Here is a 21,219-nt window from a genome sequence, read left to right on the forward strand (position 1 = left end):
AATTATATCAATCATAAAAAGGTCATGAATCCAAATAAGCCCACAAAAGCTAAAAAGTTGCTTAAAGTAAAATGCTACGTTTATCGTGAACATATACATACAATAATGAATAATGATTTTTGAGATCGGGTTTACTGTACTAGTATAAACTGACCATTTTACAATGATAGGGGTCAGCAGCTGCTGATTGACATATAATTTATAGACTAGACCGTTATAAAAGCACATCACAAGCATATTTTTTAATTTCTCTTTAGGTAACAACTGTTGCGGCAACAACGTATACTTGATCCGTAAATAACTAAACCGGATCACGATTAATCCTTTCGAAACCGAAAAGAATTCAGTTTAAAAATTTCTCGTGTATAAGGAGTTGTGAGCAGTGAAAAAGAGATAAATCAAGCAAATCAAATGAATAAGAAAATTAATTGAATATGTGGAGGAATAAGAAAATATATAAATAGCAGCATATAATGAAATAAAATGTAAAATAGTGGCTTCAAGGGTGAGCATGTATGTAATTTATTTCAAAAAATTTACGGAAATGCATTAGCTTTTTAAAATAAAAGTTGTTACAGATTAATAGGTGAGCAGCTTACTTCTTACAAAATAGTATCATAATAAGTTATTGGATGAAATAGTCATGGACAATATTTCTTCCGCTGCCGATAAGTGGTATTTTTCATCTTACAGTTTTTAAAAATTGTTATTAGATATGAAATATTTTACGGTTGTCGTTATGTGTGATTGTTCTAGTTATATTAAAAATAAAAGTATTTCATTAATGCTATTTCGGTAGCTTGTCTGTTACTTCGAGTTACAAGTGACGTTATTTTGGAATTTCATATCTGATATAGGAATGCATTCCATGATGTTGGAATTACTAGTCGCTGTGCCTCTCTGTTTGGAAGTTATATCTACGAATCCGGGGTTGAAAATGCGACTAGGTATAATGTGTCGCCGAAGACAATGACATACAGTGGTAGACAGACCCATTGATACGATTTGATGTATAAACACCTAGTTCTCGAAGTTCTCACTAATTCGTCAGTTTTTCAACTGCAGATTTTCAATATCTTCCTTCTGAAAGTATCTAGCGGAGGTAAACATTATACATTTAAAAAAGTTAATAGATTATAAAAGTTGTTAAATTATATTATATAGTAAGTTATTGAAAACTGTTGCTCTAAGTCATACAATTTAGTTGTGTGGCACAGTTTTGAAGAATAACTTCCACACCTAATGACCTAGTAGCAGGAAATCTTGTGCCACCAGAAAAAACAAAAAACGACAAAAGCGATTACGGTTCGACTTTGAAGGTGGATGAAATTACGCAAAATTTAAAAAGTGTAGAACCTTCATTCTCTTCGTGGAAACGGTATTATCCTGAAGACGTTATTTCACTTTTTATTCGGGGAGTTTTTCTCAAATTTTCGTATACAATTAAGCAAACTGGTCAGGTTGTACTTATTCCTTCAACGTTTAACTTTTGCAGTAAAAAGGCAAAGATACCCTTACATGGCCTTTTGGAAAATACTGAATACGCTATTCATTTTTGTATGTGAAAGAAGTCGTGAAAAGCAATGTTGTTTCAATGTTGTTACTGCGGTTTTAATTCCGTTCTTTCCAATTTAAAGCTGGCAAACAGAAAATTGTTTAAACTTTACCGATTCAACTTTTTATTCCATTTGCCTAGTTCACCTTTTACTAAATAGAAATAGTGACTCGCATAATATTGATTATTCTTAGCCTTAATTCACAATGAATTTACGGTTGACGGTAACATTATTTGGGGATACACCCGAAGATCAGTGCTACCCCGAAATGAATGATTAATATTTTACAAATATTATATTCAATCAGCAAAAAGATTCGGCAAACTACATCTTGGAAGTTTTTTTTCACTTATCAAAATACGCGAAATATTTGGAAGTTTTTCATATCGGCCCAGAGTGGATTGCTTGTTGAAACTCTGAACGAGAGTAACGTCCAGTTTAAGTATACACTTTATGAAGATCACTTTCAGCATACACGAGAGCAACATAAACTTAAAAGCCAACGAGGTTTGAATAATTCAGCCTTCTGCTGCAGAAATGGGGATGATGCCCATATAAGCCCTTGAAGAGAAGATATGTAGGATGATTCAATAGAGAAGGCACACGAAAATTTAGGCAAAAAAATCCGATGGAGGGCTTGGTGTATTCCTCTAAATATGAATTTTTCTACCTATATACCTATTTTATACATATTCTGCTAACTCATTGCCTCAGAATAGAAAATTTAATATATTAAGTAAAGGGTATCCTCGATCTAAATAGTTTGCGCGTGAGATAGAGGAATTATGTTCTTTACTCAATCTCATTAAAACATCAAAATGTGTTCTTATAACTGTCGCTGTTCGGCAGGCATTTTTATTTTTAGCGCGCTTACCGAAAAACATTACATTACAAACCTGCTTATACTAGGTTGCTCTATAAGTTTTGCGGTTCTATAAAAGGGGGCGTTGCTACTGGCCACAATTTTTTTGTTATGTTAGAACACTCTTTATATGACAGTTTCATTTCAATCTGTCAATTCATTATTTGATTACAAGGCATTTAGTATCGACGTGTCACAGTATTTTGTACAACGGAAAAAACGAAGTATCGTGCAGCCATTGAATTTTTATTTTTGGAAGATTTAAAAGCAAAGGAAATTTTCGGAGGAATGTTGAAAGCATTTATATAAGTAGAAAGATGGGTTGCTGAATTTAAGCATGGTCGTACCAGCCTTGAAGAAGATCAAAACAAAAAAAAAAAAACAAAAAATACCAATCTAACGGTTAGACGCGATAGAAGTGAAACCTTTCGTAAAACAAACTGAGAGAGAATGAGACGAAAGTAGCATTAGGAGCGGGATAATTATAGGTTCATTATAATATTGCGATAAAGTTCATATTTTATTTTCTTCATTTTATTATTATTCATCCTCAATGTTTTCAATTTCAACAAATGATACAAATGCTTTGGTTTCGATGTTGTCAACATATCTTTGAAATACCGCTTGAATTGTTCTTTTTGATCGTGTTGTCGATTCAGTGCGATTGTTACACATTTTTAAATTGAATGTTGTATTGAGAAAGTCAATTAAAGGAACCGCTGTGTCCAATGCAAAATTTACGTTAAAATCGCCATTTAAAATCATTGGAACTTTATCGTAATCTTTTCTAAGTATCCGCGATACTTCTGGTGTATACTTTATTAAATTTTCGTGAATGAATTCCGTGATGCTATTTATTGATTGATTCGGTGAAATATAAATTGCCACAATTAAAACTGTTTTTCCATTGCTCAATCTGGTTTCGCATGCACATATTTCCCCCACTTTAGAGAGCTGAACAGACAATGATTCTAGTTGCTGTGCATTCAGATCTATCTGTGGAGTTACAATACGAGCACCGTCGTTTTGATTGTGGTATATTGCAACACCGCCTGCAATTGCGGTAAATATTTAAAAATGAAAATATTTACGAATATAAAAATACGGACGCAATACAGCACACGCGGTTGCTATTATGAGCGTCGTAACGCGTATATTACACAGACGTACTAACATACATACAAACATTCGTAGGACGCTTGGTCTAAGCAAGTATTAGGTAGTGTAGTATAGGTATACATAATGCCTTCTCGCTCACCGTGGCTCCGTAATACGCAGGCGCGCACACATACGTACTAGCATGCATACAAACATACATACGTATGACGCTTGAACTAAACACCAAAGCAAGTAATAGGCAGTGTAGTAGACATACTACAATACTCACTATACTAGCGTGGCTCAGCAGTACGCACACACATGTACGTATATCAACATATAACGCTTCGTAGTGTCGCTTTTTCGTTTCATCGAGTCTCAAATCACTCCCAACGATTCTAAAGAAGTTTTCACTTCAATAAAAGATATCGTATTGAAAATTCGTCGAGTGACAGAAAGATATTTAGTGGAATCCTTAGGCCAAGAAGTTGTTAGCATCAGTTTTTTGAGATGCGAAAGGTTTTTTGTTTGTGGATTACTTGGAAACTGGTGAAAAAGTAAATTCTGAATCATAACCTTTTAAACCAGCTGAAGGAAAAAACTCGTGAAAAAGACCCAGATTGCAGAAGAAAAAAATTATTTGTCATCAGGACAATGCACCGTATCACAAGAGCATTTTGACAATGGCCGAAATCTATGAATCAAAGTTCGAATTGTTGGAGCATCCACAGTGTTCACCATTTATTTGGCCCCTAGCGACTTCCATCTGTTTCCAGACCAAAAAAACTCATGCGTGGAAAGCATTTTTATAAAAGGATGAGGTTATAAAAGATATGGAAACGTACTTTGCAGCCCTTCCAGATTTTCACTTCAGGGATAGAATTCATAAATTGGGATCTCGTTAGAACAAATGTATTGATGTTCAGGTAGACTAACTGAATAATAAAGTGGATTTCAAACTATAAAATTGTGTTTTTCTTACCGATCCGCAAAACTCATTGGACAACCATGTGTATATATATTTATGAATATTTATTGTTATGGATCTTATGGGGATACTCACAAGTTTTCAAGTGAAACCGACTATTAAACTGATTCGAAGTTATGAGCATTGCTCATTGTATATTAGTTGTTTTTAAGACTACATGAAGTTCTTTGCCTTACTTTCGCCCACTTGTGCCCTAGGGTATTATTACTATATAACATTATAAGGAATCGAGATAGATATAGTCATATATAAGCCCAAAGGCTCGGAATGTTGATAGAAATCAATGTAGCCATGCATGTCCTCCGTGCGCACAAAAACATGAAAAAACGCGAAATCTCTGTTATAAATGAAGCAAAATTACTCAAATTTGGTAAAAGTAATAACTCCAAAAACAGAAATACGTTGAAAAGGATGCCACCATATGGGGTAAATGTTTGTATCCAGATAGCGACTTAAAACCCGCTCAAACCTAGTACACGTACATATTGCTCTCCTCCTCAATTAGATCCGGTATAAGTATGCACTTTTTATATGTTAAGACTAAATTTTCACAGCCAGGCACATTTAATTTTACGGAAAGTATATAAAGTAGTGGCGGCCGCCGTAGCCGAACGGGTTGGTGCGTGACTACCACTAGAAATTCATAGAGAGAATGTAGGTTCGAATCTCGGTGAAACACCAAAATGAAGAAACAGTTTTTTCTGATTGCGGTCGCCCCTCGGCAGGCAACGGCAAACCTCCGAGTGTATTTCTGCCATGAAAAAGCGACTCATAAAAAGTATCTGCCGTTCGGAGTCGGCTTGAAACTGTAGGTCGCTCCATTTGTGTAACAACCTCAAGATGCACACCACGAATAGAAGAAGGAGCTCGGCCAAATACCCAAAAAGGGTGTTAGCGTCAATTATATATATATATATATATATAAGTACATAGTATAGTATATAGTTCGGTCTCGACCGAATTTAGTACTTCCTCACGTATATATTTTAATTGAAATTTAATTCTTTACTTTTGCGGATATTTTATTTTCAGATAATTGATTGATACAATAGGACTCATCTGAATCAGGGTTCGTAAGACTATTAGAAGTTACTTGTGTTCTATATGCGACTAATTCAATATCTTAGACGACACAAATAATTTATAAAATATAATATACGCTTAAGGGGCGCAAATAATTACAACAGTTACAAAGTTATGTCGAATAATTCTGAAATAAATCCTGGAGGTGAAGCTATCGAGAGTGCTCGAGTAAAGCACGTTGAAACAATTGAAATGCCAACGCTCAGTAATCCAAATGACACCTTGACAATACCAAAAACTACAACTACTGCAGCAGCGCAGTTACTGACAAAATTAAAGCAAGAAACGCAGCAGGTAATTATTAAAATTACAATACATTAAGGCAAAAATGGCAAAATATATCAATATAATACATAAATATGTATATCTTATTATAATAGAAACATATAACACACAATACATTAGTAAGTAAGCCAGAAATACGTACTGCTTTCACTGTTCGGTTTTAACCTCATTAACGAGGTCTATTTGTGATGTTATGGTAGTTACCAAAAATGAAAGCTCATACATATGGAATTTGGTTGCTGGTTGTTCGAATGCAAATAAATGTCTTTGCGCATTATCCTTCGAATCCGATCAAATAACAGCATCATCTGCATAACATACAATTTATATATCTTTGCCATCGATTGTATAGCACTTTGTTGATGTTGATTTAACATCATTCATTATTTCGCCCATTATCACATTAAACAGAACGGGGCTGATCGCCTTGTCTGATATCTATCTGTACAGATATTTTGGAAGAAGTCTCACTTCTTATTCCTATGTAACATATGCATATGCTATTATGTTTATTGTTATCACCTATTATTGAGACTATTCGCTTGTTACTTTTTTGCTTTCTAAGGTGAACACACACATCTGACAAGATAATTTTATCAAAATTTTTGCAAACACTTAAGTCAAATCAATGAAGCAGACAAACAACGGCTTGTTATATTCAATCACTTTTCCAGCTTGTTGTCTGATGATAAATATGTCGTAAGTTTTTCATCGATTCCCACGAAATCCTTGTTATTTATCATTGAAACCAGTTTCATTTATTCTTTTACGAGGATTTTCGTAAAAAGTTTGAGTGATTCCTCTAAAATGATAAGGATAGAAGCTGTATTGCACAGATAAATCTTGATGGGGCTCTATATTAAAGTTGCCTACCGCTGTTGGTACTGTATTTTTGTGTCTTTGAGCTGTTAATCTTGGTCTCATTACCACAAGGTTGTGATCAGTTCCAACATGAGCAGACGCAAATGATCGCACGTCTAAAACAGTAGAGGGGTAAACTTTTTCGTACTTATATACAATTAGGCTTGCTATAAATTCTGTGACAAATTTTCTTAATTGGCGCGATAACCGCTTACGCGATTTTGGCCGAGTTTAACAAAGCGCGCCAGTCATTTCTTTCTCGTGCTAACCGGCGCCAATTGGACACATCAAGTGAAGTCAAGTCCTTCTCCACCTGATATTTCCAACGCAAAGGAGGCCTACGTTCAGAGCCGGAGCGTTTGTATCAATTCGGACTACATGACCCAGCCAACGTAGCCGCTGGATCTTTATTCGCTGCGCTATGTCTAAGTCGTCGTAAAGCTCATACAGCTCATCGTTCCATCGTCTGCGATATTCGCCGTTGCCAACGTGCAAAGGTCCAAAAATCGTACGCAGAATCTTTCTCTCAAACACTCCATGTGTCGCTTCATCGGATGTTGTCATCGCTCAAGCTTCTGCGCCATACGTTAGGACGGGCATGATGAGAGCCTTGTAGAGTGTTAGTTTTGTTCGTCGAGTGAGGACTTTACTGCTCAGTTGCCTACTTAGTCCAAAGTAGCACTTGTTGGCAAGAGAGATTCTACGTTGGATTTCAAGGCTGCCATTGTTATAGGTGCTAATGCAGGTTCCTAAATAAACGATTTTTTTTACAACCTCGAAAATATAACTATCAACAGTGACGTGGGTGCCGATTCGCGAGTGCGCAGACTGTTTGTTTGAAGACAGGAAGTACTTCGCTTTGGCTTCGTTCACCACCAGATCCATTCGCTTTGCCTCTTTATCCAGTTTGGAGAAGGCAGAACTAACAGCGCGGTTGTTAAGGCCAATGATGTCAATATCATCGGCATACGCCAACAACTGTACGCTCTTATAAAATATTGTGCCTGAGCGATTAAGTTCTGCGGCTCGTATGATGCTCTCCAACATCAGGTTAAAGAAATCACACGAGAGCGAGTCACCCTGTCTGAAACCTCGTTTAATATCAAACGGCTCGGTGGGTCCTTCCCAATTCTGACGGCGCTGCTGGCGGTATTTAGGGAACGGGAAATGTTGCTCCATTGCTCGTGCATCCCAGTTTGTTAGGCAGTACTCTCTGAGAGCAGGAGTGAGAGTCGAGTAGCGAATCTTCTGGGTGTCTGTTGCGATGGCAGCTTTTCGATGTTGAACATTCTTTGTGTAGGTAAGATGCACGTTTTTTGTTGCAGAGAGGCGTGTGCACAGTTTGGCTGCATCAAGGTAATGATCCGAGTCGATGTTGGGCTCTCGGATCGTACGTACATCTAATACACTAGAAGCGCGTCTTCCATCTATCACAACATGATCGATCTGTTTGTGGCGGGTCCCAAACCCAGCGCACAATCAGCTATCCTGGAATGTTTCGCCTTCTCACGTTAGCGCACTCCCGAATGGGTGTTCGGAAGCTACCCAGAGGATACTTGGGCTAATCTCGGGAGTTGTGAGCTACTTGAACCATATGCAGAAAGATCGTCCTGGCCACTCCCAAGTGAATGGCGATCAGTAACTTTCCCCACTTGCGTGGACATATATACATGGAACCATGCTCCATAAGCATTGTCTACTCATAGATTATACTCAGTTTCTTGGCAATTTTTGCTTGTTAATAATGAAGTGAGGAGCTAACGAAAATCGCATTGCAGTGACTGCTTTATATAAATGCGGTAGAAGTGCAAATGAGATGCACGAATTGCTGTAAAAACTTAATACTTCGAGATTGTTTGTTTATAGCACGATGAATCGTTCTTTCCAAACGTCTGAAGTGATAGACAGAAAAAGAAGTGGTCGTTCTCGAGTGTTTTGAACCAGTGCAGTCATAAAAGCCGTTCTACGTCTAACATGCTCTCTTGGCTCAACTTCTATTAAGGTATAATGAAGCACATGCTTGACGCAGTGCCCTATTCTCTCCCAAGTAACACCCATTCGACACCCTTCTGCGATAATTTACTTTGCAGAGGAATTCAATCAAGCAATCTAACACTTCATAGAATCGCTTTGCCTCTCGATCGGTACCTACGAAATTCCTTCCATTGTTAGATCTGATACGCATGGGTTCAGAACGTCGGTTTATGAAATTGTGTATAGCGATAATACAAGATTCAGTGCTTAAGAGTCAACTCCAGGTGCACAGCTCGCACAGTCAAGCAAGTACAAAACGCTTCCTATCTCTTCTAAGTGCAGCGCCGTGACAGTAACGATTACTGGGCCAAAATAATTGAGCCCCGTGTAGCTAAATGGCGGCACGTATGGAGTGAGCCTATCCGTAGGAAGCGGACCCATTAATGGAGCTACCGGTGTTGCCTGGTTCACTCGGCACTCAGCAGAACCTCGTCCACGAATGGTGAAAGTTGTGTCAGTGTGCTATTACGAACGATTCCGTTACCCTTTTTAATCCATTGAAACTCTTCAGCATACACCTCGCGCTGTACTATGCATCATAAATGGCGTTTGGCATTTTCGACCTCTTTCGCAGTTAAATCACATCATCTCTCTGGCTGAACACGACCACGGCAATAGTCAACGAAACGCGCAACCAAAGCAAGTCATCTTACCAATCTCTTAAAGGTAAAGAGTTTTTAAAATTTAAAAAGTTATAACGCAAAATGACCATGGCGAATTTGGGGCGAAGCTCTTCATCAGACTCATTAGAACTGATAACGGTGGCCTTTTCAGGAGGCAACTGTTGATAGTTGTTTTTGCCACTTTTCCTTCTGATAGCGTCCGGCAACACCTCGTCCCAATAGATTTCTTGCTTCCACACTTCACGCATTAGTAGCTTATAACTAATAACGAGGTTGTTCATCAGTCCTAAAGGGTCAAAAATTGGCATGACGGTGCTTACAAGTTCTCTTTTAGTGGAGCGCCTGCTTCCATTCACCACTGTTGCATTGTCGTTATGGAATTTGAGCTTGAATCCAAAGTGATCTGACAACGACGCCAAAACGAACCAAGTACCTGTTCGACCAGCATGCCCTCTTCCTTGGCAATCGCCCTTGTGTCACCAGGGCCACCAAGTGCAGATACTGCGGTCGATGAGTTCGATGCAAAATCTCGGAGCTCAAACCCGGCATAGAACTGAAACTATCAACAAAGTCGTCGACGTCATTTTGGTCCAATATTGCTTTCACAGTACGGCGGTAGGTTCCATATTAACCTTAGTGCTCCAATACGTTAATCGTCTTGACATAATTGGTAGCACACGGCGATCAAACAGCACCAAAGGTAATTACGCGCATCTCGTACATATCCGGTGGGCTTGTAACATCACCACCACGCCAAAACAATCGTTGACTACAAGCATCATATTGTTACATAAGCACTTGGTGGAGTATCTCTTTGATGTCTCCACAAACGGCAAGCGCACCTTCACGATAACGAAACGAGCTGTCAGACACCTGGGGGCCCTTCAACAGCTGCGAGTTAAGGGATACGCCATGCGCAACTTACCTGGCTTTTTGGGAATAGCAAATACAAAGTGGGACAAATACCACTATGTAGGCGTACAATTTGCGGTTTCTGCGGGCGGCAGCTTTCGGGCATACTTCATACGGCGTAAGAGTCTATAATGCGCTTATGCTCAGAGGCGAACTCAGCATCTCGATTCATCTTCCGCTCTTGACCAATCGTTTTAGCGCCATGTTGTAGCTATCAGGCAATTTTACGCTGTCGTGTCTCCATATCAGACCTGTTTGGAATCACCCCTCGACGCGGCATGTAGTAGACTACAATATCATTCTGGTACGGACATCCGCTTCATTCTCTATGGGCGGTGCAGCTCTCACACCAAAACTCTTAATTTCGAAGAACTCAGCTACCACATTATGCAGTGTCTGATCGGCTTGGCAGTTCAAAAACAAACACGAGGGCACCGATGGTAATGCAGCCGATGTTGGGCCAAGCACCACCCACCCTAATTCCGTATCGGCAACAAAAGGACAACTGTTCCTTAGAAACCTAGAAAGGGTTCAGGGCCTAGTGGCATACTTGCAGAGCCTTCATTAGCCAACTTATCAGCTAACTCGTTCCCTGTAATACTACAATGTCCAGGCACCCAAATAAGAATAACTTTGTTGTGTTTTGCAACACTGTTTAGTTTTGTCTTACATTCACCGATTAACTTTGAAGAGCAGCGTGGGTTAGCAAAGGCTTTCAGTGCAGCTTGATTGTCACTACAAATTCCAATATTGCTACCACGCCACTTTTTCTCAATTAGCTACATTCAAGATGGCATAGACTTCCGTAAGGAATACCGTGGCCATCTGTCCTGTGGCATAGGAGCACTTAGTGACTTCATCTAAGTATCATCTAGATCTAGAAAGTGTGCAGGTATCCCATTAATAGGTTCTCTAAACTTAACCATTGATCTCTATCTGGGATCAAAACATCATACTTCCTACCGAAGCTAACGACAGGCACCCGATTGTCCCATGCGAGCTCGTTCAGCTTGCCTAATGCTTGCCTTGCGGTATAAGGTCTTGCGTTCTAGTGGTGAAACAAAACTTTGCGTATATTCATTAAAGACGGTCGATTTTTGTTAAGGGCCTCATTAAGGTTTGATAGCTGATGGGAATAATAATCTGCAGTTATCGTCTGCTTTGGTTCCAGAAGTTCATAGTAAACAATACCGGCCATATCCCACCAAATAGAAATGAGAATCTCCTTGGAGTGAAGGCCATCGCTAGGGGTCGGTTCTGGAGTTTCTTCTTTATCTCACCATTGGCGTTTGCCAACAGGATTATTGTAAAGGACCAATTTTTCATCACTAGTATTGATACGGTTGAAAAAACTTTCATTTCCAAGCCGTTGCAGCAGCTGAGAACATACATTCACTCTCAGCTGAAGGTTGGCGATGAAAAGTCTATGCGGAACCCATTTTCCCAGCATTGAAACTTTCCCTACAGAACCAGCAGCAGTTGTTGCATTTTTACCACTTTTATAAAAAAAATACAAAATATGCCTCTTAGGGTGCGAGCAGAGTGAGCGCTGATGCCGAGCGGAGCCGAGCCGAGCTTATTGACGCTTATTTTCATGCGAGAAGAAAATTTGTATATAACTCAGTGAATGCGAGAATCAGCGCTGAAATTCTGTTTATTCCATGTGTTTTGCTCTTATGTCATTTAATTTTGTTGTTCATTTGTGTTTATAAAATTGCTGTACACGGTAATGGATTCATCTGATGACGAGTATTTTGCTTCTCCTAGTGTGATTAATGCAATTATTAACACAAAAGAGTTTGGAAAACATCAACAATGCAAAAAAGCGCCCAAAACGCTTTGAAACTGTTTTCTCGCACTCATCGGCTTTGCTCTCTGCTCTTGTCGGCGTTCACTGTGTTATACACAAGCTTATTTGAATTGACTTGTATGTAATCAGTTTTGTCGCACTGACAATCTTTATCGCACTGACAATCTCGGCTCGGCTTTCAGCGTTCACTCTGGTCGCACCCTTATACGCGTTCGAAGATTCCATTTTAATTTTTAACAGCACGTGCTTCTATCCCCGATTAAAATCACTTGTTGGATGTGCAATATATCAAAGAAAATATAAATAGTTCCGTTATATTTCGCGAATAATTTTTTGTATGCAATAATCGTACAAAAGTGAAATTATGGGTAAAATACGCACGAACTTATGGTCTGACCTGATACAACCAGTGTATTATCGCCGGTCTTAGACCCCATGTCGTGCCAAATGTTCTCTTACACTGCCAGAAGACTTTTAGTGTTCGAAAGACCTTCTGATAGACGTGCTCCTTCCAGGTAAGTTTACTATCTAGGATTACTCCTAAGGAGGATTAGGATTACTCAGAAGTCAGTGGCAGTGTTATCCCTCTCCATGTGGGTAGTAACAGGCCTTCCATATTGCGTTTCCTAGTAAAAAGCACTAAGGTACTTTTTTTAGGATTCACCGAAAGACCATGAAATTTGCACCAATACTCAATCTTATTTAGAGCTACTGCATTTTGTTGCATAAAGCTTCAAGTGATGAGATTAATACGCACACATCGTTTGCGTAAGCTCAGATGTGTCCAATTTCCTGCAGATAATTAAGAAGAGAGTCCACAACAAAGCACCAAAGCAGGGGAGAGAGTACACCGCCTTGTGGGCAACCCTCCTTAACCTCAACCTTGACTCCTTCATCACTTTCTCTATCCAAGGTAAGCAGTTTTTTGGATAGCATAGAGTGAATCCATCTGACAATGAGTTTTTCTACTCCATAACTTCTGATAGAAGAGCACATTTCCCACTTTGATAGGCATGCTGTCTGACATTGAGAGGGTTTCGACTTAGAACCCTCGTCCTAATGTGCTTCCCCACCATACGTTCCAGACCCTTAAGCATAAACGATGTCAGGCTTGACATCTGAAACTTTTTGGTAAGGCGTAGTTGTCCTTGTCCTTTGGGACAAATACAACTTTCACCAAACGCCACAATTGTGAAACATAAGTATGCTCAAGACATGCCGTAAAGAATCTTTTCAGAGCCCTCATTAGTTGTTCTCCGCCCCGGTTGAGCATGATTGGGTCATTGCCATCGGGTCCTGGGGCTTAAAGTTTTCGAATGACGAGAAGGTGAACCTCATCCTTTTCGCGCTAGCTATCCTGAATGAAATGAACCAATCACGCCTGCTGGTAATTATATTGACATTATCGGATTATTCGATAGAGCTCGGATAGCTTCGTTCCTCCAGTTCACTGCAGAAGGTTTTATAAGAGTCCAATTTAGATTATCTAGTTTTCTTTTTATATTCCTTCCTCAGCTTACGGTAGGCAGTCTAATTTCCTTCCAGCTGAGTTTTAAGAGCTCTGTAAAGAAGTTTCCTGGAAGTTTTCTGGAGTTTCGAGAGTTCGGCGTTCCAACAAGGGACTGTCTTACCCTCTCTTCTCCTAGGTTCCGGGCACACCTTATTATAACTCTCGATTGAAGTTCGCCCCAATGAGTTTGTGGCTTCTTCAATCCCAGTTATTGTTCGGAGCTTGGAAACATCCAGGATTTCCTCTTTAGTGAGATCTTTATATCGTGTCCAATCCGCTTTTCGAGGATTTCGGCCTGTTGGGGTCGAGGTTGTCTCGGCCGCAAGCCTTAACTCTATATAACGATTGTCCGACAGGGAAGTCCCGGAGTTTATGCCCCCTGAAGTTACATTTTGTGCTACCCCAGAGTGTGTTCTGCGAATTCGCCTCAAATCCCACAATTAGACCTAATACCATGGATTCAGCATGTCTTACAACTTCCATAAATTCCCTCGTAGGGGGAGAGAGAATAAAGTTGCAAGGAAAATAGGTCGAGGCGATTTTCTCTACCTCTTTCCCCTCTAATCGATACTTTGTTTTTACTGCAACTATTTCTTCACAGCAGAATTGTCTTAACAAAATGCAATCAATGGCTTTTGGCATAATAATACACATTCGCGGACGGACCTCCCCCTCTTTATAAAGAATAGACCCCCACGTTATATCTGCCAAGCTCTGTATTTGTCCTTTAGACACGCACGGTTCTTGAATTAATATTATGTTAAGTTAATATTCGTAAATGAAATTTTCGTAAGTTAATTTTCGTAAATGAAATATTTGATGTCATATGGACAGCCATAATTTCAATCTTACACTTTTCTTCTATCTGAATCGAGAACGGTAGAGTATCCGTCCCATATTCAAATAAAGGCGCATTCCATACCTAGACATTATGACCTTTAACGATTCTGGATCCACACCAAGAACCAAGTGGGAACAGTTCCCATATTTAGGATCCGTCCCCGCTCTGGTCTAGTGGTATGATCTCCAGTGCGTGTATCAAGTCCCTCGTTCAGGACATGGAGCCTAGAGATGATCGCATGCGGCTCCCTTAGAGGCCCAGGAATCAGCATGCTCACCCTCACCAGTTATAGAGTTTTGTTTGTTTGCCGAATGACAAACTTATATCCTTCAAAAGCTGGCATCGCAGCCATAGTTTTGGTCAGGCATTCGAGCGATTGAGTATTTGAGCATTGTACCTTCACGATACTGTGCTCAACTCTCATTCGCTCGAATCTAGGTACATCTTTCGAGTTCCCTATCGCCCCCCAGACTTGACTGTGAACAAACTCCAAATGTTTTTGGGAAAATTGGATATGTCCATCGCCACAGATCTTCCCCATCATGCCGCTGACTGCTGCCGCAGCATAGTTACCTCCGACAGAAAATAGTGGATCACTAGGCGGACTCGGTTTCGCGCTCGCTACTACATTCTTAGCCCGCGCGGCACTCGTTCTACTGTATTCGTTGGTACTACAACCAGGTACTTGATTGTTGCAAGAGGCTTCCCCCTTTTCTTCTTCCTCTTGTCAACTAGAGTGCTGACCGTCGCTTCATCTGTCACGGTGGCCAGATCAGAAGGGTCATCATCAGAAATGTTCCTCTTGCCAGATTTGGCTACAGGAGTGGACGAAGGCAGATGAGCCGCAACTCCGGCTCGAGTCGCAGTTGGCATAGCCACGTTAGCCGTAGTCATACCTTCTGCTTCTCTTGCCTTCTTCGCGTTCCTCTGCCTTTGCCGCTTCTTCTGCCTATTAGACAGATTTTCTCCTGAAGCTGGCATCTTTTCCATGCCCATTGGTTAACTGGTACTTTCTTTGCGTGAACTTGCATTAACCATAGTTCCAACATGCGCCGAAACTGGTGCCAGGACAGAAACCAATTTGGTTTTCTCTGTCGTGGTGACATGACAGGCAGGGGTAACTTGCGCGTAACCCCGTCTGCGTCTTCCAAATTTCCTTCTGAATCGGGCACTTTCTTTATAGCCGTTAGTGTAAGGGTACACTTCGGATCTGCATCCAAATTAACCACATTACTTCGGTCTGTAGAAAACAGCGTCATGGCACTGAGACGTCAATGAGTTTGTGCAGTCTCCCCACGCTCATTTTCACCCTACAGAAGGCTTTCTATAGAGCTACGCATAGAGCCTGACGAGGATGCACCATCCAATATGTGTCCATCCTCAACCAGTAGCTTGCTTCCTCCAGGGCCCTGATTTTCTGCCTTGGTCGTCTTGGTGGTGAATGAGTTTTGGGCCTGCACACCCGATGCCCAAGCCGCTGGAGAACCAGCGGGAGGATTACAACAAGTCTGGGTACCCCGTGCAGAGAAGTCCTGGTGTTTACTCATTTCCCATTTGTGAAGTGGTCCTATTTATACTCTTCAGGGAAGCCACTGTTGAAGAGGAACCCTTTATCGACAGTTCATGTCTAGATCCGTAGTGTTCTGTTTTAACTCAGTAATCACTCTATTTGTCATCTGACAGCAAGTGATCTCCTCATAGTAGTCATAGTGAATCCTATGGAATACTCATACAATAAGAACAAACATTTAACCCCTACTGTTTCTTATCTTCATTGAAATCGACGGTAACCCCAAATGACAATGATCAAGATCAGTCAACAGCTTGGGCCTGACCCATGTGTAACACTGCACTGGCCACAGTTTTATGTGTTTAGCACCACAGTTCAAATCGTCTCTGTTCAAGCTTTGCAACTTGCATATTATCATTCATTAGATACATAATATCGCTTCGTTTGTTATACGCTCTACTTTCTGCATGTGCTTAGCCTCTGTCACTATTGCTATGTCATCCGCAAAGCCTATTATTTTTACTTCTCTGGGTACTGGTAAGCGAAGGACCTTGTCGTACATGATTTTCCATAAAAAAGGACTTAGAATCGATTCCTGCAGTACGCCAGTAGTAACTTTGTAAAGTCTGGTTCCAGCACCGCTTTCATGCCTAAGTCCCCTATCAGAAATAACTTCTTAGAATCCTGAAAATATACGGTGGGATACCGACTTCGTAAAGGCTATCCAAAATGTGCGACCAAATGGCCGAGTTAAAGGCGTTTTTGACGTCGAATGTGCACAGTATTTTTCGATGCCCCGATGCGACTTTTTTTCTTCAATTGCTTTAAGAGCCGTGCTGACGACCGTATTAATTCCGTCAATCGTATGGTACTCAACGCTCCCTTTTACTCCAATATAGGGACTCGTCTATTATTAATAGCACGTTTAAGTATTTTGCTTATTGTATCCAGTAGGCAAGTCGCCCGGTATGAGGACGAATCATCGACTGCTCCTTTCACTTGTTACAACAACACTAGCCGTTGCAATTTCCACGGCTTAGGAAAAACACCTTCGTCCAAGCATTTTTGCATTGCCGCAACAAATATTTCTGAGCGCAAGCGGATAGTCGCTTTAAGGGTTACATTTGGTATGTTATCCGGGCCTGCTGCTTTTCGATCGCCGATTTTCTTGCACGCTTCCATTATCTCTGATGCAGATATGACATGACCGCCATAGCCGAATGGGTTGGTGCGTGACTACCATTCCGAATTCATAGAGAGAACGTAGGTTCGAATCTCGGTGAAACACCAAAATTAAGAAAAACATTTTTCTAATAGCGGTGGCCCCTCGGCAGGCAATGGCAAACCTCCGAGTGTATTTCTGCCATGAAAAAGCTCCTCATAAAAAATATATGCCGTTCGGAGTCAGCTGTAGGTCCCTCCATTTGCGGAACCACATCAAGACGCACATCAAAGATAGGAGGAGGAGCTCGGCCAAACACCCAAACAGTGTGTACGCACCATTATATATACATATAGATACGACTGGGATTTGTTGGGTAGCTTTTCTGCCCCTGGACCTTTGCATTATACCCCGCGCATTTAGGCAATTGCGTCTCAATTGTGCAATCTCCTCAGTCCACCAGTAGCAAGGGGGTACTCCTGATGATTTCGCGTTCTTCTTGGCATTGCCGCATCGAATGCTTTGGATAAAATGCCTCCCAGCTGTCGAGCTTGCTCCCTTGCTTGTCCTTGTTCTAAACTTGGTGGCGATATGTGCACCCAAAAGCCTAATTTTCTGTCATTACACCGGAGTCATACTGGCTTAGTTGAATATACTCTTATATATGACTAGCGTACCCTCGCCCGCTTCGCTAGACGATAAATTCAATGATTTGCTGAAAGAGAATAAAATTAATACGAAACAAAGCAAATTCTTTGATACAATTTCATTCGAACTTTATTGTAACACTTTTTGGTAGACAACGTTTTTGGTTTTTTCATCTTTCGCGTGAATAATGACGATGGTTTGCCAACTCGAGAGCAAGCTACATACAATTGTCCATGAGAAAAAATTGGGTATTCTAAATTAATACCGCACATTTGTAGAGACTGTCCTTGCGCCTTATTAATTCTCATAGCGAAGGCAAGGCGCATAGGGAACTGCAAACGTTTGAAATCGAATGGTAAATCCGCCGGAATCAGTGGAATTCAGGGTATCAAAATGTCTTCTCCTTTGTACTTCCCTTTCAAAATTGTTGCTTCGATAACGTTACCCATTAGCTTCTTCACAGCGAGTCTGGTACCGTTGCAAAGTCGGGGCACATTACTATTGCGCAGCATAATAATCGGTGCTCCAATTTTTAATCGTAAATTATGAGGTGGTAAGCCTGGCAAATCGAGTGAGTTTAAGAATTCAGTTGGATAATTTACGACCTCATCTTGATCAGTAATAGTGTCCATTGACTTATACGCAACTATGTCACCAGGTATTTGATCTAAAATAGCTGAATTTATATCATTGACGTCCTTATTTTTCCCAGCTAAAATTGCTCTTTCGCTGAGTCAATCATGGTTTTTGTAATGTTGAACTATGTTTGGAAATACACTTTGTATCAATGCCTCTTTAGACTGTGCAAAAGTGCAGAAATTGTTAGGCAATGTTATCATTCCTGTTGTTTTTGAAAAAAGGTTTATTTTTTTTTGTTAAAAAGTGTTTTTTGAAGTTTTGAAAAACACTTCGCTCTAACAAATTTCTTCTCAGTTAATTGCTGAAAATTAAACATTTTGAAAAAACTATTTTTTTTTTAATTTAACGTTTTTGAGAAAATTTTGTTCTTGAAAAAATTTCATACTTTTGTAAAAGTTTAAATTGATTTGTTAAAAAAGATTTTTTTCCGCTTTGAAAAACACCCCCTCGAAAAAATGTATTCTCTATTAATAGTGGAATATGAAATGCTTTGAAAACACCATTTTTGTTTTAAATTTGGTTTGGTTTTCAGAAAATTTTGTTTTGAAAAAATGTCATACCCTTGAAAAAGTTTTATTTTATTTTATTTGTTTAAAATGTTTGAAATTTTTTTTTTTGTAATTTTACAAAAACACCTCTTCGAAGAAATTTCTTTTATCTTTTTGAGGAAAATTTGGTTTTGAAAAAATTTCATGCTTTCGAAATTTTTTTATTTTACTTTATTTCTTCAAAATTTTTGAAAACAATTTTTTTATAATTTTCGAAAAACACCCCTTTGAAAAGATGTTTTCTATGTGTCATAGTGGTATTCCATTAACTTTTAGGATTATAGTCAAATACTTACAAATATCTACGCTTTCACAAATAGCAACAATAAACAAATTTCCTCAAAACCAAAAAATTTACTTTTTTTCTAAAAAAATTCTAAACAAACAACGTAATAAATTTAGAATGTTGTGTTCACGAAAAAACAGTATTGTTTTTATTGTATTAACTGAAAACCAAAATGTTGCAAAAATTCAAAACAAAACTAAATTATTTTTTTGTGTTCATTTGGTCCATATGTTCCATAAAAAGTTGATATGGTAAATAATATGCAGGGTCTGATACACGCAAATTTCCATTGACCATTATAGTGACAAAATTATCGATCACCAATTCCAACAGGATTTCAAAATCAGAGTTGGAATGAGTTGTTGTGTGGTGTACTTCTGAAAAAATGAGAAATAAACAAAATAAATCTAAAAATTCGAGTTCTAGCTTTATCTTGTGCATGTTCTTATTACCTTTGAATTTTTCCAATGAAGCACCATTCATTTTAAATTTTCCAAGAATTTTTTTTATCATTTCGCGTTTCTTTCCTTTTTCATTCGATTCCAACATTTGTTCATAGCCGAAAACATCGTTTGCAAACGCATTCATTTCCATATAGAATTGGTCAAAGAAAGCATTGCTCAATTGAATTGAAACATTATTTTCATAAATACTTAGGACCTTAACTAATGCACCTTGGTACATACCTAACGCAGATATTCATCGCGACCTTGACATCGATACTATTGATGAAACAATACAAAGCGCTAGCAGAAGACACATAAATAGACTATTAACGCATACAAATCCTATGATGAGAAGACTACCAATTAAAGAAAAATCTACCCAAAGTCGGCTTAACCGTCAAACACCAACAGATCTTGCAAAATTCTTGTAATCAATTGTCAACTAATCGTATATGTCATTGTTTGTTAACCACTTGTTTTTAAATAATATGTATATATTTCTTCTAAATGAGCTTGGGGGCATTGGCCCTTCAATATCACTCTCATTCCATCTTTTTGTAAATCAAATTACTTATTGTCTAACGACAGGTGTAATATTTTATGGAAGAAATAAAAAAAAAAAAAAATTTTCATTCGAATCATTTGAAATTTCTGTATACAATAACGAAAAATTCAAAAAAAGTTGTACACATAAAATGAATGTCGATTCGAAACTTACTTTAATCTAAGAATCGAGCGAGTTTTGTTTTGTACAATATTTTGATTTTTTCTTTTTTTTATTTGAAGAAAATATTTAAAAGAAATTTTTTTTTGCTAAAAACCTTCCTCTAGTGGATCTCTATAATATGAAAAAAGAACGAATAAAATTGGCCTCGTATCGGCCCAAAAAAATGCGTACAAACGAACATCATTTCATTTTTATATATATTATATAGATGAGAGTTTAAATAAAACTGCCTGATGATCACTGTGAGTGGATTCCTCACTTACTTGCTACTTGATTTTCTGCAATAGTGAATTGCTTACCAGGGTAAGATCAATAATATGCCCACTCTGGCCACGGCTTCTAGAAACTACATCCTGTAGCTTTAGTAAGTTTACTGCCCCCCTCGGTAACCCAAGCGCTGAAATCTCCGTTTGAGACCGAGCTAACGCGAGAAAGCGAATCAACCCAGGATATCTGGTTGTGCGCTGGGTTAGGGACCCGACACGGAAAATTCCATCCACAATAAGGAACCAAACAAAGCGTCTAATGAGAACTGCTTATTCTGATGACGACCCCTGCAAACGAACTAAACACTATGATTTGACGACATGTACCGTGCCCAATAATGGAGAAGATGCTTCTGCCCGGTTGGTTGATGTCATCGTGAGAGCAAAGGCTCACTGCCATTCAAGAGATGCAATGGACGGGGTAAAAAAGAAGGCATTTGACCTTGCGACGTCTACTACAGCCATATAAAGGAGCGCGAAATCGGTGTTGGATTTAAAGTGGCAGAAATACCTCACCGCCAAAA

General features: G+C 39.2%; 1 protein-coding gene across 4 annotated transcripts in view; it reads left to right on the plus strand.

Annotated features, from left to right (window-relative positions):
- Positions 1 to 264: 264 nt before the first annotated feature.
- LOC128869179 (sodium- and chloride-dependent GABA transporter 1-like) overlaps positions 265 to 21,219 on the plus strand; it is a 198,671-nt gene continuing 177,716 nt past the window's right edge. For 3 of the 4 annotated variants that reach the window (XM_054111690.1, XM_054111691.1, XM_054111688.1), the window contains exons 1-2: positions 265 to 505; positions 5,537 to 5,881. In XM_054111690.1, coding sequence (XP_053967665.1) covers positions 5,702 to 5,881 — 180 coding nt within the window. In that variant the 5' untranslated portion in view covers positions 265 to 505; positions 5,537 to 5,701. Of the gene's footprint in view, positions 514 to 5,536; positions 5,882 to 21,219 lie in introns of all 4 variants that reach the window. The other variant, XM_054111689.1, reaches the window with a different exon arrangement.

Source organism: Anastrepha ludens, chromosome X, assembly GCF_028408465.1.
Source record: "Anastrepha ludens isolate Willacy chromosome X, idAnaLude1.1, whole genome shotgun sequence".
Classification (NCBI taxonomy): Eukaryota; Metazoa; Arthropoda; class Insecta; order Diptera; family Tephritidae; genus Anastrepha; species Anastrepha ludens.